Genomic DNA, 18,061 nt, shown 5'->3' on the forward strand with positions numbered 1-18,061 from the left:
CACCTCTGTTCCTTGGTTATCCCAACTATCAAGTCATTAAGAAGTAATCATTTCTATCTTGTCCATTTGTCTATTCCTGTGCAGTATTGTTGTTTTCATGCCACTAGTGCATGCTGTGGGAGGGATTACCAATGTCATGTTTTCACTCCCCTCGCACAGCCACTACTAGAGATACAGTGCCTTACGAATCAACGTAAAAGAGTGCTGTTCTCCTTTCGGTTGATGGCCTGGTGGCCGAGGGTCAGACCTGTATCCATCTAATATGGTTGGACTTTAATGCAAAGCAACATAAAACATTCCCTTAAGGGCTCATACACACAAACATATTTTCTTTCTGTGTTTGTACCGGGGTTTTTTTGTGAACCGTATGCGGAACCATTAATTTCAATGGTCCAGGCATGGTGGGAGTTGTAGTTTTGTAACAGCTGGAGGGCCGCAGGTTGAGCATCCCTGATTTAGATCATCGGTACAGGTAGGAGGAGACATTTGGTTTTCTCAGTGAGCGTCTCCTTCTCCCTGGCTGTAGCGCAGTCCAATCACAGCAGAGAGCATCACAGCCAGAGGGAAAAAACACCCCCCCCCCCCTTCTCCCTGGCTGTGACGCCCTCCGCTGCGATTGGACCGCGCTACAGCTAGGGAGAAGTAGATGCCATTGAGACCATTCTCCTCCCTGTACCAAAGGTCTAAATTAACCTATCAGGCACCAAACACAGCGGGGACACAGGGGCATAACAAGGGGGTAGAAAAAATAAAGATCTGTAGGGGCCGGCCTATCTGGTAAGCATACCAGTTTGTAACACATAATGCCTCGAAAGGTCCTCTTTAACAATAATAATACTTTTAATCTGTTTGCTGTTGCAGTTTTTGTTCCATTTATAGGCTGGGTTCACATCTCATTTTGTCTCTACATTTAGCGGATACGTTGGGAGATTTAAAAAAAAAAAAATTCAGCAAAAAATGTAAACATTAACATATACATTTATATTTTTTTATTTTTGTTTTAAAACCATAGAACTCTATGATGACCGTCTGGCATCCGTTTTAAGGAATATGTTATTTTGTATATGTTAAATGTAAGACAAAAATGTGATTTGGACCCAGCCTTACAAGGCAGGATTGCTTCATGTACTGTAAACCTTAAATGTATTGGACTAGTTTCAGAGAAATTAGTAAAATGACAGTTTCTAACATTATGTGCTGATAACTAATGGTTCGGGAATAACTGTTGTGCACACTTGTTTCTGCTTTCTCTTGCTTGCAATTCAAAGAAGTAAAGTCTCAGCCTTCAGATGAGGAAATGTGTAAGTTATGTATGTCATTATGGGCGTTTTCTTTAGACTAGGATAAGATGCTTCTCCCACACTTTACTGCCCTGCTCTTAGTCCACAGTGCGGATATTGGGCACATAAATCCTTTGGTGTACTTTCCTTTATCGCTCCAGTAGTATTACCTCATTTGACTTGCAGCTTTAGCACATCCTATAAAGAACGGCATGATTCTACGATGCAGACCCTGAATTATTAAAGATGGGCATAGTGTCCTTTTAGATAAATTGCATGTGCATATTTTTGGAAGTAGATGTTCTATTGTACTGGTGAATATACACTGCTCAAAAAAATAAAGGGAACACAAAAATAACACATCCTAGATCTGAGTTAATTAAATATTCTTCTGAAATACTTTGTTCTTTACATAGTTGAATGTGCTGACAACAAAATCACACAAAAATAAAAAAATGGAAATCAAATTTTTCAACCCATAGAGGTCTGGATTTGGACTCACACTCAAAATTAAAGTGGAAAAACACACTACAGGCTGATCCAACTTTGATGTAATGTCCTTAAAACAAGTCAAAATGAGGCTCAGTAGTGTGTGTGGCCTCCACGTGCCTGTATGACCTCCCTACAACGCCTGTGCATGCTCCTGATGAGGTGGCAGACGGTCTCCTGAGGGATCTCCTCCCAGACCTGGACTAAAGCATCTGCCAACTCCTGGACAGTCTGTGTTGCAACGTGACGTTGGTGGATAGAGCGAGACATGATGTCCCAGATGTGCTCAATTGGATTCAGGTCTGGGGAACGGGTGGGCCAGTCCATAGCATCAATGCCTTCGTCTTGCAGGAACTGCTGACACACTCCAGCCACATGAGGTCTAGCATTGTCTTGCATTCGGAGGAACCCAGGGCCAACCGCACCAGCATATGGTCTCACAAGGGGTCTGAGGATCTCATCTCGGTACCTAATGGCAGTCAGGCTACCTCTGGCGAGCACATGGAGGGCTGTGCGGCCCTCCAAAGAAATGCCACCCCACACCATTACTGACCCAATGCCAAACCGGTCATGCTGGAGGATGTTGCAGGCAGCAGAACGTTCTCCACGGCGTCTCCAGATTCTGTCACATCTGTCACATGTGCTCAGTGTGAACCTGCTTTCATCTGTGAAGAGCACAGGGCGCCAGTGGCGAATTTGCCAATCTTGGTGTTCTCTGGCAAATGCCAGACGTCCTGCACGGTGTTGGGCTGTAAGCACAACCCCCACCTGTGGACGTGGGGCCCTCATATCACCCTCATGGAGTCTGTTTCTGACCATTTGAGCAGACACATGCACATTTGTGGCCTGCTGGAGGTCATTTTGCAGGGCTCTTGCAGTGCTCCTCCTGTTCCTCCTTGCACAAAGGCGGAGGTAGCGGTCCTGCTGCTGGGTTGTTGGCCTCCTCCACGTCTCCTGATGTACTGGCCTGTCTCCTGGTAGAGCCTCCATGCTCTGGACACTACGCTGACAGACACAGCAAACCTTCTTGCCACAGCTCACATTGATGTGCCATCCTGGATAAGCTGCACTACCTGAGCCACTTGTGTGGGCTGTAGACTCCGTCTCATGCTACCACTAGAGTGAAAGCACCGGCAGCATTCAAAAGTGACCAAAACATCAGCCAGGAAGCATAGGAACTGAGAAGTGGTCTGTGGTCACCACCTGCAGAACCATTCCTTTATTGGGGGTGTCTTGCTAATTGCCTATAATTTCCACCTGTTGTCTATCCCATTTGCACAACAGCATGTGAAATTGATTGTCACTCAGTGTTGCTTCCTAAGTGGACAGTTTGATTTCACAGAAGTGTGATTGACTTGGAGTTACATTGTGTTGTTTAAGTGTTCCCTTTATTTTTTTGAGCAGTGTATTTTAAATAGGGGACTATCAGAAAGGATTGCTCCAGAGCTAGTTGGCAAGGTAGAAGAAAAGAACTACGCAATCAGTTTGAACCTTTTCAGAGTCTAGTTGTAGAAAGAATGTTATAGAAGTGTGTATTATTAGGCTGGTGCCATTATGAGGCACTTAAAGGGGTTATCCCATGGCTTCTGGGAAAAAAAAAAAATCTGACATTTAAAACTGTACATGACCATCTCTAACCAAGTAGAGCCTGCCCTGGACCTCACATGGATCCAGAGCTGTCCCCATGCATTGCTCCAGTTGATCTGCTAGGCATATGGCAAACTGGCAGCTGTGTCATTTTTGCTGCAGCTCTCTCCCTATCACAGCTCAGGGGGTGGCCATTTTGCTTCAGCTCTTCCTATCGCAACTCAGTCCTTTCTGCTGTAATTCTCTCCCTTTGATTGCTCAGGGAGTGCGCCTTTCTACTGCAGCTCTCTACCCATCACAGCTTGGTGGCGTGTCCTTTCTACTGCACCTCTCTACCCATCACAGCTTGGTGGTGTGTCCTTTCTACTGCAGCTCTCTACCCATCACAGCTTGGTGGCGTGTCCTTTCTACTGCACCTCTCTACCCATCACAGCTTGGTGGTGTGTCCTTTCTACTGCAGCTCTCTACCCATCACAGCTTGGTGGTGTGTCCTTTCTACTGCACCTCTCTACCCATCACAGCTTGGTGGTGTGTCCTTTCTACTGCAGCTCTCTACCCATCACAGCTTGGTGGTGTGTCCTTTCTACTGCAGCTCTCTACCCTTCACCGCTTGGTGGTGTGTCCTTTCTACTGCAGCTCTCTACCCATCACAGCTCAGACTGTGTGTCCTTTCTGCTGCTTCTCTCTTCCTGTTTTCGGACGGTAGATCTGGCTGGTGGCAGTTAAAGAATGGACATCCACCGTAGTGATGTTACTGAGCTGTATGGAGAGATAAGGGAAAGAACAAACAGCAGCTGGCACTATACAGATTAGTTCTTATTCATTTCATGCAATTTCAAACCTATTCAGACCTAGCTGTGGTTTAAAAAAAATATATAAATATTTAGTAGAATATTTTTTGTGAGATAACCTCTTTAATGTGAACCGCTTTAATGTGATTATGTGATTGCCACAATTAGAACGCTAGTTCAAAAGGGAAAAAGATGTTTGCTAAGAATAAAAAAGTTATGTATTTCTTTTCAGTCTATTTGACTATTGACCAGACACTTGTGAGCTGCCAAACAAGAAAGTAGGAACAGTTTTTGCCACAAGCATGTTCAATGAATCTCTCATGTCTAGTCCGCACATGCTATACTATAGTTAATGGAGGACTAATGACTTACCATAGTCATCACGTACCTCTAACCCCAATTTTGCTCGTTCATCGGATAATTGGTGACCCTTTTACACCGTTTGATAATAGCTAACCAGCGTTCCTATGAATACACGTTAACGGTCATCTGGCGGATTCTCGGCCCATATAAAGGGCCCTTTACAGCTGATGCTTCTTGGCAAAAGTATGTAAATTAGCTCTCTTCCAGAAGAAAGAAAACTGTGTCTCTGGTGCCATCTTTAGGTATCTGCAGTAAATTTTTGACCCTCATAAGCAACCTAAAACATGAATTGGCAACATCAGCCAAACCAGAGACACCATGCTGGTTTGTTAATACAGAGGAGGGCACTAGATGACTGGCTGAGATGACTTTCCCATGGCTCTTGGAAGGTACTATACCTATAGATGCCATTAGAAAGGCAGGTTTCTTCATTCTTGAGGACATCTAACCAATTTGTAATTCTACCCACTGATCTGAAGAGCAAGGTTTTCATTGCTACAGATCTGTTCACAGTGTTTAAAGTGGCGCTGACACCAGGATTAATCCTATTAAACCAGACATATACTGCCTGGTAGGGCTCATTATGCATTTTTATTAATATGCAAATGAGCAATTCAAGCACTCTAAGGCGGGGCTGAATATTCGGAGCACTGCTTTGTAGCACCCCTTGTGCTCTGCACACGCCCCCTCGCCTTGATTGACAGGGCTAGACAGCAGGCTGAGGGTAGAGCTGTGTCCTAACATCTTCATATCATATACTCTATGTACTATAGCTTCACCACACTGACATCTGCTCAGAAAGCTGATCTACATATCATTGCTGTATTCACAGGCAGGATATATGATTATACAGACACCAGTAATGTGTTAGCTTCTAAGTAGGCTTGAGCGAATCGACTTGGGATGAAACATCAAAAATTGATTCGCATAAAACTTTGTTTCAATATTGTATGGAGCTCTGTACAGTATTAGAATGTATTGGCTCCGATGAGCCGAAGTTATTACCACTTGGAACCGAACCAGAGTTCAGGAAATGTTTTTTTACAGTATAAATCAAATTCTGAAGTTATTATACGAAGTCTCACATTCTAATACTATACTGTACGCTCCGTACAGTATTAGAATGTGAGACTTCGTATAATAACTTCAGAATTTGATTTATACTGAAAAAAAAACATTTCCTGAACTCTGGTTCGGTTCCAAGTGGTAATAACTTCGGCTCATCGGAGTCATCACATAGCTCTAACCTCAATCCAATGGAATGGACATGCTATACTATAGTTAATGGTTGACTAATAACTGACCATAGTCATCACGTATCTCTAGCCTCAATCCACTGGAATGGACATGCTATACTATAGTTAATGGATGACTCGCGTAGCTCTTATCTCAATCCAATGGAAAGGACATGCTAAACTATAGTTAGGCCTCATGCACACGACCGTTGTTTGGGTCCGCATCCTAGCCGCCGTTTTGGCGGCTCGGATGCAGACCCATTCACTTCAATGGGGTCGCAAAAAATGCGGACAGCACTCCGTGTGCTGTCCGCATCCGTGGCTCCGTTCCGCGGCCCCGCAAAAAAATATAACATGTCCTATTCTTGTCCGCTCTTTGCGGACAAGAATAGGAATTTATATTGCCGGCGCCCGTTCCGTTCTGCAAATTGCGGAAGGCAACACGGGCGACTTCAGTTTTTTGCGGACCGCAAAAAACGGCACGGTCGTGTGCATGAGGCCTAAATGGATGACTAATAACTGACCATAAATAATAAAAAAAAATGATGGCTGCACACACATATAAGCAGTAAAGCTGAGGAATGGGGATCATTCTAAATTAAAGTGATATTATACCTACTATAAATGGATCAATGGAAGCTCTTAGCGCACATTTTGATCAAACTTGTGTCGGGCCCATCCTCCAGGCATCAAGGTGGCTTCCGCAGACTGGTCCCTATCACTAATATACCGCCTCTCTTGGACTTATCCAAGTCCACATTATCAGAGCAGTGAAGGAACCAGCTACATTTGTACTTTGCTCAGAAGCCCCAGGCAGATGGGCGTGTGCTCAGTCCAAAAGAGGCGCTACCCTCAGATAAATATTACAAGAAAATTGCCTGGGGCTTCTGAGCAAAGTACAAATGCAGCTGGTTCCTTCACTGCCCTGATAATGTGGACTTGGATAAGTCCAAGAGAGGCGGTATATTAGTGATAGGGAGCCACCTTGACACCTGGTAGATGGGCCCGACACAAGTTTGATCAAAATGTGCGCTAAGAGCTTCCATTGATCCATTTATAGTAGGTATAATAGCACTTGAATTTAGAATGATCCCCATTTCTCAGCTTTACTGCTTATATGTGTGTGCATTTATTATTTTTTTTATTAATTATGTTTGCTTTATGGATATGCACCTATGACTATGAATAAGAAAGTGCCAGTCGAAATTTTCTTGTAATAATAACTGACCATAGTCATCACGTAGCTCTAACCTCAATCCAATGGAATGGACATGCTAGACCAGTGATGAAGAACCCTTTACAGACAAAGTGCCCAAAACCCACTTATTTATCGCAAAGTGCCAACACAGCAATATAACCTGAATACTACAGTCTGATACAGTATATCTTCCATGTAGTTTATCATTTAGCTATAATATCCTGCCTACATTCAGTGCGCTGCCTGTGCTGTTCATAGTGCGCCTGCGCTGATGAATGGCAAGAAAAATCTAAGGCATATTGGTACACCATCGACTTTTTCCAGGGTGCAGGTGCCCACAGAGAGGGCTCTGAGTGCCGCCTCTGGCACCCGTGCCATAGGTGTGCCACCACTGTGCCATCTTATAGTTAATGGAGAACTGACCATAGTCGTCACGTAGCTGTAGCCTAAATCCCATGGACATGTTATACTTTTCAAACCCAGTCTCTAAATCTTATTTTAGTGTTAAAAGAATGTTCAGTAAATGTTAATGTTTATTAGTGAAATATATTAAGTCTGTTTATTTCAGGTTTCTTTGCTCTCCAAGTATACAGAATATAGTAATGTAAACTATTCAATGTGTGTTCTTTATGTGCAGTAAAAAAAGATGATGAAGTTGATGACCCAGTGTTTACGAAGAAACGAATAAAGGAGCTTAAAGTTTTGGAGCCAAAAATTGCCCAAAATCTATGTAAGTATGCAGAGGAAATGTGACACAGCAGATTGGCCTGGATTTATTAATCCTATAGATGGCTGTCTGGCCCTGCATAGTATAGAAGTGTGCAGGGTGATATATCTACAGTGTTGAACAGGGTCAATCACTTGCAATATAGACCCCAAGGACGAAATGAGGGAAAGAGAGCGCCAAACCCCGTTCTAGAGCACAATTAGAAACAAAATAGAAAGCACCACTCGCAGTGATGGCGACTATATGACACAAAATGTATCATAAAACAATAGCGTGAAGTACAGATGTTAAGTACTCCGGGTAGAAGACCCTGAACACACACAGCTATAGAGAAAGGCCCGACTAAAACCATATAAAAATAATCATAGTATAAATGGTATAGTTAGTAATGATAAAAATAACGTGAAGTGCCCCTCAGGACAATTTCACACAAGTAACACTCACTTCACTGGGGGGTAGTCATCAGGATAAGCATAAAACACCTGTGACTTGAACCCCCCGGCCAGGATCGCATGTAGAGTCGTAGTGGTGGAAGGCAGCAAGAATCCAGTGCTTCTGATCAATCACCTTTTAATACACATATGTGGCTCGACGCGTATCGGGGACAACAATTCCCCTTCTTCAGGAGCATTACATAACCAAATGACCTGGCCCTGCACCAGATTTATCACAGGGGATCAGGCAGAAGCCTTGTTAAGCCCCGCGTTCAGGCAAGCCGGACAAAAACGTAGCAATTCTAGTTGTGACGAAATTATGCAAATTTGTGCTTCTTAGACATTTTAAGTGTGGAAACATTAGTAAATACAATAGGCATTTGTACAGTGAACAAGATCATTTGGTTTTCAGGTTCAGTTTTATTTCTATAGTTAAATCTTTTGGTTCCTGTAATCACCACTAGCATTGTGGATAGAAATTCTGATTTATTATTCAGTGGGAGTTGTAGAAATCTGTTTGCAGTTAGGCCTCTTTCACACGGGCGAGATTTCCGTGCTGGTGCAATGCGTGAGATGAACGCGTTGCACCCACACTGAATATGGACCCATTTATTTCTATGGGGCTGTGCACATGACCGGTGATTTTCACGCATCACTTGTGTGTTGAGTGAAAATCGCAGCATGCTCTATTTTGTGCGTTTTTCATGCAACACAGGCCTCATAGAAGTGAATGGGGCTGCGTGAAAATCCCAAGCATCTGCAAGCATGGTTGCTAGGAGATGATCGGGATGGGGACCCGATCATTATTATTTTCCCTTATAACATTGTTATAAGGGTAAATAATAGCATTCTCAATACAGAATGCTAAGTAAAATGTGGATTGAGGGATTAAAAAAATAAATTAATTAACTCACCTCCTCCTCTTCATCGCGTAGTTGCCGATCTCTTCTTACTTCTTTATTCATGAGCTGCCGGCTAAAGGACCTGTGGTGATGTCACATCACATGGTCCATCACCGTGGTGATGGACCATGTGATTGGACCAAGTGATGAGCTCAGTGACGTCACCACAGGTCCTGAAGAAAGAGCAGAGACCGACAGCTATGGAGGAGGTGAGTTAATTATAAATTTTTTTAACCCTCAATTATCCACCTACTAAGCATTCTGTATTAAAGAATGCTATTATTTTCCCTTTATAACCATGTTATAAGGGAAAATAATAAAATCTACACTACAACTAACACAAACCCGAACTTCATTGAAGAAGTTCGGGTCTGGATACCACATTCAGTTTTTTATCACACGCGTGCAAAACGCATTGCACTCACGCGGAAAAAACTGAACAACGCAATCGCAGTCAAAACTGACTGAAATTGTGTTCTCACTCGCACGATTTCCCCGCCACGCACCTGCATCCTATCCGACCCCAATCTATAACGCCTGTGTGAAAGAGGCCTTAGCGTTTCCTAGTGGTGGCTGCAACCTGTCTGATGGAAATGTATGACATATACATGTGAAAAAATTCCATGGATTAGTTTATGGTATACTCTTCATATATCTCAAGTGTATGGGCTAAACCTGATACAAAGAGAGCCTTACAAACGCTGTATACAACAGAGAGATACTGTGTTTGGTACCAACAATATTTACTTGATAACTTTTTTTTCAGCCATTTTTCTGGGTTCATACCGTTTGCCTTATGAAGACATTAAAAAAAGTATATTGGAAATTGATGAAACACAGCTGACGGACTCCATGGTGCAGGTAAAGTGAATTTATATAACAAAACATTTTATATAAGCAAAGTTTTTTTTTTTTTTTATTATATTTTTTAGAACTAGATTTTGCGCTCACTTTAAGGCCTTATTCGCACAGTCAGTGTTTGGTCAGTGATTTCCATCAGTGATTTTGAGCCAAAACCAAGTGCGGGTCCAAAACACAGAACAGGTGCAGATCTTTCCCTTCTACATTATGTCTGTGTAGGATCCACTTCTGGTTTTGGCTCACAATTACTGATGGAAATCACTGACCAAACACTGACTGTGTGAATGAAGCCTTACTCACTGACCCTGAATAAAATAATAATATACAGTACAGACCAAAAGTTTGGACACACCTTCTCATTTAAAGAGTTTTCTTTATTTTCATGACTATGAAAATTGTAGATTCACACTGAAGGCATCAAAACTATTATTTAACACGTGTGAAATTATATACATAACAAACAAGTGTGAAACAACTGAAAATATGTCATATTCTAGGTTCTTTAAAGTAGCCACCTTTTGCTTTGATTACTGCTTTGCACACTCTTGGCATTCTCTTGATGAGCTTCAAGAGGTAGTCCCCTGAAATGGTTTTCACTTCACAGGTGTGCCCTGTCAGGTTTAATAAGTGGGATTTCTTGCCTTATAAATGGGGTTGGGACCATCAGTTGCGTTGAGGAGAAGTCAGGTGGATACACAGCTGATAGTCCTACTGAATAGACTGTTAGCTGCTTTTTTCTTGCCATAATACAAATTCTAAGTAAAGAAAAACGAGTGGCCATCATTACTTTAAGAAATGAAGGTCAGTCAGTCAGCCGAAAAATTGGGAAAACTTTGAAAGTAAGGGCTATTTGACCATGAAGGAGAGTGATGGGGTGCTGCGCCAGATGACCTGGCCTCCACAGTCACCGGACCTGAACCCATTCGAGATGGTTTGGGGTGAGCTGGACCGCAGAGTGAAGGCAAAAGGGCCAACAAGAGCTAAGCATCTCTGGGAACTCCTTCAAGACTGTTGGAAGACCATTTCAGGGGACTACCTCTTGAAGCTCATCAAGAGAATGCCAAGAGTGTGCAAAGCAGTAATCAAAGCAAAAGGTGGCTACTTTGAAGAACCTAGAATATGACATATTTTCAGTTTCACACATGTTTATGTACAGTACAGACCAAAAGTTTTGACACACCTTCTCATTCAAAGAGTTTTCTTTATTTTCATGACTATGAAGGCATCAAAACTATGAATTAACACATGTGGAATTATATACATAACAAACAAGTGTGAAACAACTGAAAATATGTCCTATTCTAGGTTCTTCAAAGTAGCCACCTTTTGCTTTGATTACTGCTTTGCACACTCTTGGCATTCTCTTGATGAGCTTCAAGAGGTAGTCCCCTGAAATGGTCTTCCAACAGTCTTGAAGGAGTTCCCAGAGATGCTTAGCACTTGTTGGCCCTTTTGCCTTCACTCTGCGGTCCAGCTCACCCCAAACCATCTCGAATGGGTTCAGGTCCGGTGACTGTGGAGGCCAGGTCATCTGGCGCAGCACCCCATCACTCTCCTTCATGGTCAAATAGCCCTTACTTTCAAAGTTTTCCCAATTTTTCGGCTGACTGACTGACCTTCATTTCTTAAAGTAATGATGGCCACTCGTTTTTCTTTACTTAGCTGCTTTTTTCTTGCCATAATACAAATTCTAACAGTCTATTCAGTAGGACTATCAGCTGTGTTTCCACCTGACTTCTCCTCAATGCCACTGATGGTCCCAACCCCATTTATAAGGCAAGAAATCCCACTTATTAAACCTGACAGGGCACACCTGTGAAGTAAAAACCATTTCAGGGGACTACCTCTTGAAGCTCATCAAGAGAATGCCAAGAGTGTGCAAAGCAGTAATCAAAGCAAAAGGCTACTTTGAAGAACCTAGAATATGACATATTTTCAGTTGTTTCACACTTGTTTGTTATGTATATAATTCCACATGTGTTAATTCATAGTTCTGATGCCTTCAGTGTGAATCTACAATTTTCATAGTCATGAAAATAAAGAAAACTCTTTGAATGAGAAGGTGTGTCCAAACTTTTGGTCTGTACTGTATACAATTCCACATGTGTTAATTCATAGTTTTGATGCCTTCATAGTCATGAAGATAAAGAAAACTCTTTGAATGAGAAGGTGTGTCCAAACTTTTGGTCTGTACTGTATGTAGGTCTGATAAAAAAAAAATATTTTCTGCAAACCTTTTTTTTACCTACAGTATGTACTATAATGCAGGCACATTGGGGTGTCTGTATAAACATTGTTTTAAGGGGAACATGAAGAACAGTAAAAATCACTAAAATCACATTTCATTAGTGGCCAGCTTTTTGCCATCTGAGCAAGTAAGTTCTTATGGTACAGCAGAGGTGCCCAAATTGTCACTGTATTTAAACCCTTTCCTGACACAGTGATTTTCCATTTATTTCATTTGTTTTGTTTTTTTACTCCCTGTTAACTCCCTGATAAATACAGTTATATTTTAATACTTTGGGCATTTTGGGATCTGACTATACTAATGATCTTTTGTATTGTTTATTTTTTTTATTTTAAAAATGTATTTATATATATATATATATATATATATATATATATATATATATATATCTTTGAAAGCTACATACCGTGTCTTTATCACAGGGATTGATTATAACTTTCATGTGACTGGCATCGGAGCCTTTAGAAAGCCTGCCATAGCAACCAAACAGCTCCCATGGTCTGAACCAGAGGAGCTGTTCAGTCACCTGGAGTGCAAGTCTTCTGTAATTGACTGCTCTGTGGTTGTTGTCACAATTGACCACGGCATCTGAGGGATTAAAAGTCTGTGATCATCGTTGTTGCCGATCACAGACTCTAATACAGAGTGTATGCTGTGTAAAACAGGCATCCATCGGCTATGGTGTCTGCTCAGCACCTGAGTGTGCACAGTCTATAAAGAACTGACATCCTCCATATATGTACTTCAGAAGGGATTAAACAAACTGCATAAATCAATAGTTCAAGCTAACTTAAGAAACCTTGTCTATTAGAGACACAATTCTTTCTCAACTTATGAGCTCCTTTTTACTCCTCTTCCACCCTCAGTTTTCTACTAAAAGCTGTCTATTATTAACTAAGTTTATATGCTGCCCATCAAAGTCTGTGGAGAGGGGAGGGGGAGGAGTGATCTGCTGGAGAGTCACAAAAAGATGCTGCTGCTGATTTCTCTATCTCATCCCAGACCTGAATCTTTGAAGGTTTTTTTCCAAAATAGTCAGTGATGACAACTTGGAAGGATGAACTTCCTGATCCTTGGAACGGCTTAGCACTTCAGCTCCTTTACAGTGCTTGACTTTGTGTTGCAATTCCCAGTGCAGTAAGGGGGGATGGAAATCACTGAGCGCAGTTTTTTCAGCTGTTTGGCGTCTCAAAAGTTGTACTTCCTCTGATCAAAATTTGGTGGCATATCCAACCAATAATATGAGTCAAATTATTGCTACTCACAGTCCCTTTAGTTCTAACAATACCTTCAATTCTTTATTAACATCTTTCCATAAGGATAGTTAGCATCATATTTTCTGATGGCCTTCACAAAGAAAGCCAAGTTTTCCCCTCTCCTAGTTTTCCCCTCAGATGTGCCGTTTCGGAGGACATGCCCCCTTCATCATGCTTACTGACAAGAGGAAACCACAGGTTTAAGGCAACATGCACAAATTGCGGATCCGCCCAAAAAAAATGGATGACATCTGTATGATCCATTGTAAGGCTACTTTCACACTAGCGTTCGGGTGTCCGCTCGTGCGCACCGTTTGAAGGGGCTCACGAGCGGCCCCGAACGCATCCGTCTGGCCCCAATGCATTCTCAGTGGAGGCGGATCCACTGAGAATGCATCCGCCTGCCAGCGTTCAGCCTCCGCTCAGTGAGAGGACACCTGAACGCTGCTTGCAGCGTTCGGGCGTCCGCCTGGCCGTGCGGAGGCGAGCGGATCCGTCCACACTTACAATGGAAGTCAATGGGGACGGATCCGCTTGAAGATGACACAATATGGCTCAATCTTCAAGCGGATCCGTTCCCCATTGACTTTCAATGTAAAGTCTGAACGGATCCGCTCAGACAACTTTCACACTTAGAAAATTTTCTAAGTTTTAATGCAGACGCATCCGTTCTGAACGGATGCAAACGTCTGCATTATCGGAGCGGATCCGTCTGATGAAACATCAGACGGATCCGCTCCGAACGCTAGTGTGAAAGTAGCCTAACATTGCCTAAAACGGACAAGAATAGGACATGTTCTATTTTTTTTTTCCGGGGCTACGGAGCAGACATACTGATGCGGACAAGCATTTTTTGCGGACCCGTTGAAATGAATGTGTCCGCATCCTATCTTCAAAAGAAAAAAAGAATGGACACGGAAACAAACAACGTTCGTGTGCATTTAGCCTAAATAGCATGTGCATGTGCATGTGGCATATTGCAATTATTTTAATTATACAAAACACATTATCCCTAAGATATCTATATATTAAACTGTTTTAGGCTAAATATAAACTAGGGCTGAGAGCAATCACAAAAATACTCGAAATTACACACCTCATTTAACTCTTAAGGTCACAAGTGTCTTTAACCCTTAATTTCACAATTCAATAGGTTCACGTTGTAACAACCTTCTCTTAGTCTCAGTAACATTCTGGGCTGCACCTAAAGGGTTAATTGTGCATATCATAGCCCTCTATAAGAGATCAGGGGCTGCCAGGCAGCAGGGGGCAGACCCCCCTCCCTCCCTCTATTGTATTAATTTCATTGGTGGCCAGTGCGGCCCCCTGGCCCCCCCTCCCTCCCTCTATTGTATTAATTTCATTGGTGGCCAGTGCGGCCCCCCCTCCCTCACTCTATTGTATTATTTTCATTGGTGGCACAGTGTTCGGCCTCCCCCCCCCCCCCCGATCATTGGTGGCAGCGGAGAGTTCTGATCGGAGTCCCAGTTTAATCGCTGGGGCTCCGATCGGTAACCATGGCAACCAGGACACTACTGCAGTCCTGGTTGCCATGGTTACTTAGCAATATTAGAAGCATCATACTTACCTGCTGCGCTGTCTGTGACCGGCCGGGAGCTCAGACATGTCACTTACCAGTAGGAGGATCCGTCCCCTTTGACTTGCATTGTAAGTCAGGACGGATCCGTTTGGGTGCGCACGGCCAGGCGGACACCAAAACTACTTTTTTTTCATGTCCGTGGATCCTCCAAAAATCAAGGAAGACCCACGGACTAAAAAACGGTCACGAATCACGGACCTACGGACACTGTTTTTGCGGACCTTAAAAAAATTGTCTATCTAGCAATAATAACTCTGAGTAAGGCCTCATGCACACGACCGTTTTTTTTTTGTGGTCTGCAAAATGGATTTCTGTTGTTCCGTGACCGTTTTTTCTTCCGCGGGCTTTCCTTGATTTTTGGAGGATCCACGGACATGAAAAGTGAAAAAAAAAAAACGAAGTCAAGTTTGCATTGAAAATGATAGGAAAAACGGATCACGGACGCGGATGACAATCTTGTGTGCATCCGTGATTTTTCACGGACCCATTGACTTGAATGGGTCTGTGAACCGTTGTCCGTGAAAAAAATAGGACAGGTCATATTTTTTCCACGGACAGGAAAAATGGATCACGGACGCGGAAGCCAAACGGTGCATTTTCCAATTTTTCCACGGACCCATTGAAAGTCAATGGGTCCGCGAAAAAAAACGGAACAACGGCCGCGGATGCACTCAACGGTCGTGTACATGAGGCCTAACAGATACAAACTGACTTAACGGCTCCGCATAATGCAATGTCTCTGGAAACAGATTTCGATCTCTTAACAGATATGATTTTACAAGGATAATGGAGTTTGAGAAGGAGACATGCATAGGACAGCTCTGTACTGTGTCCTGGAGACTTTTCTGTCCCAGGATGCCTTGCACTAACCCACAATGCAATGCACTACCCACAAAGCCTTTGTAACAGGAAAACATAGTGTAATACAATTTAATACTTAGTAGATGGTTTTATAAGAACACTGAACACATTTGAAATACTCTGACTGGCAAAAGTAAACTATAATGATTTTCTAACCCTGCTGTGCAGAACATATATATAACCTTAATATTCAATTTGTTAATTTATCCCCTTCATAATTGCCTTTCTTGCACTCCACATACCCAAAGTCTATCTTTTTTCTGTTCCCTTACTTCACTTTTAATGAGCACGTCACTCAGTGTTCTCCCTTTCCAATAAGCAAATACAGGACTATTTTTAAAACGTACACCATATCTTCGAACTTGCTTCAACAGATCCCAGTATTTCAGAACAGTACTCTTCACTATGGAGGCGTGCCTATCATATAAAGATATAAACCATCTCTTTTGGTATCCCCTTGATGTCCTCTTCTGACATCACACCTCACTTTTCCCAGTGTCATGACCCACGTTATCCACCATCTTACCCAGATGGCCCCAATCTATGAATTTTTTATTCACCATAACTCTGATGCTCATCCTCCTCATCTATGCTCACTATTCGTCTTGCTTGCTCAAAGTGACTTCTCTGTATACTTCAGAAGTCATGGAGTGCATGGTACTTAGCGTATAGCAAAAGATTATTCCGATCCATTGACTTCGTATATAGCATGGTAACAAAACCACTCTTATCTTTACTCAGTACTATTGTACATCCCAAAAAATGATTTACCTGCACATCCTAATGTAATAGTCATAGTAGTCATATTATGGACGGATGGTGAAAAAAAACTTTACTTGAGTTTGTGGTAGCGGTCATGAGACTATTAAGTCCTGTTGCAGTATGATGCCCAGGTAAGTAATTTTTTGAATGTAGAACTGAGAAAAATAAGAGTGGCTTTTGTTACCATGTTATATACAAAGCCGATGGATCGAAATAATCGTTTGTTATACTCTAGTCTCCATGTCTCCCACGTCTTCCAAAGAGTACCAAGAATTCAGTTTGTGCGAGCAAGACAAATAGCAAGCACAGATGAGGAGGATGAGCATCTTAGAGTTAGGTTGAATAAAAAATTCATAGATTGGGGTTATCTGAGTAAGATGGTGGATAATGTGGGTCGTGACGTTAGGAAAGTGGGATGTCAGAAGACAAAGGGATACCAAAAGAGATTGTTTTGTCTTTATACCGACATATGATGGGCATGCCTCTATAGTGAAGTCTACTGTTCTGAAATTTAGGGATCTGTTGAAGCAAGTGTTATACATTTTAAAATTAGTCCAGTATTTGCTTATTGGAAGGAGAGAACATTGAGTGACGTGCTCATTAAAAGTGATGTAAGGGCACGTAAAAAAGAGATACAAAGAACTTAAAGGAAAAGAACAGAGAGCTAGTTGTAAGGAAGAGTTGAAAAATAATAGCTCAACGTTGGTTAAACATAATTTTTTAAGACAGACATCAAATATGGGATCAGAGATGGATGGCCTTGGAGTGAGCGAAGACAGCTGAGAATAAGAAAAGGTTGTTACAACATAAACCTAATCACCAAACCGTCACTTGTAGTCTGGGCCCAGCAAGCGCGTAGGATCTGCTGAGGCAAGATGGGGTTGAGGGATCCAGGTTTTAGAGGTGGGACCCTCAGCTATCACACGCTTAAGATTGTATTCTATGGATATGCCATAAATGTCTGTGAGGAGAATACTCTTTTTAAAGTGAACTATTCTTTTGTTCTTGTAGAATCTAATAAAAAATATGCCTGAACAAACTCAGTTAACGGCATTGGCCAAACTGAAGGGTGAATACTGCAGCCTGTCAGAGCCTGAGCAGTTTGGTGTTGTGGTGAGTATGTTTTAAAACTTCTTCAGTCTGTTTTATCCAGTTTTCCATTTAAAATGAATTGTTGGATGACAAAATTGCATTTGTGACTCTATCAAGCTGAATAGGTTTAGCCGAGGATGAAGGAGATGTAAATCCACTCCAGAACTAGACAGCTTTTTATAGCTATGAGATAAAAGGTGTTGAGATATACAGTATTATCTGTGCTAATTCCCATAAATGGTTTTCAGCTAAAAGGTCACAGTGGGTAGAATTTATGTACAGTTGTATTTCTAAAATTATGTCATTATGACTGGGAAATGTACAAAAGTAAGTTTCAATAAATGAGTCTTGAAGAAAATCATTCTTTCTGCTTTG

At 42.1% G+C, this 18,061-nt stretch overlaps 1 protein-coding gene across 1 annotated transcript in view; it reads left to right on the plus strand.

Moving 5' to 3' along the window:
* The window catches only part of DIAPH3 (diaphanous related formin 3), a 754,726-nt gene that overhangs the window by 383,364 nt on the left and 353,301 nt on the right, over positions 1-18,061 (plus strand). The window contains 3 exon segments of the mRNA XM_040425381.1: positions 7,581-7,673; positions 9,773-9,867; positions 17,606-17,707. Coding sequence (XP_040281315.1) covers positions 7,581-7,673; positions 9,773-9,867; positions 17,606-17,707 — 290 coding nt within the window.

The sequence above is a fragment of the Bufo bufo genome, chromosome 3, assembly GCF_905171765.1.
Source record: "Bufo bufo chromosome 3, aBufBuf1.1, whole genome shotgun sequence".
Classification (NCBI taxonomy): Eukaryota; Metazoa; Chordata; class Amphibia; order Anura; family Bufonidae; genus Bufo; species Bufo bufo.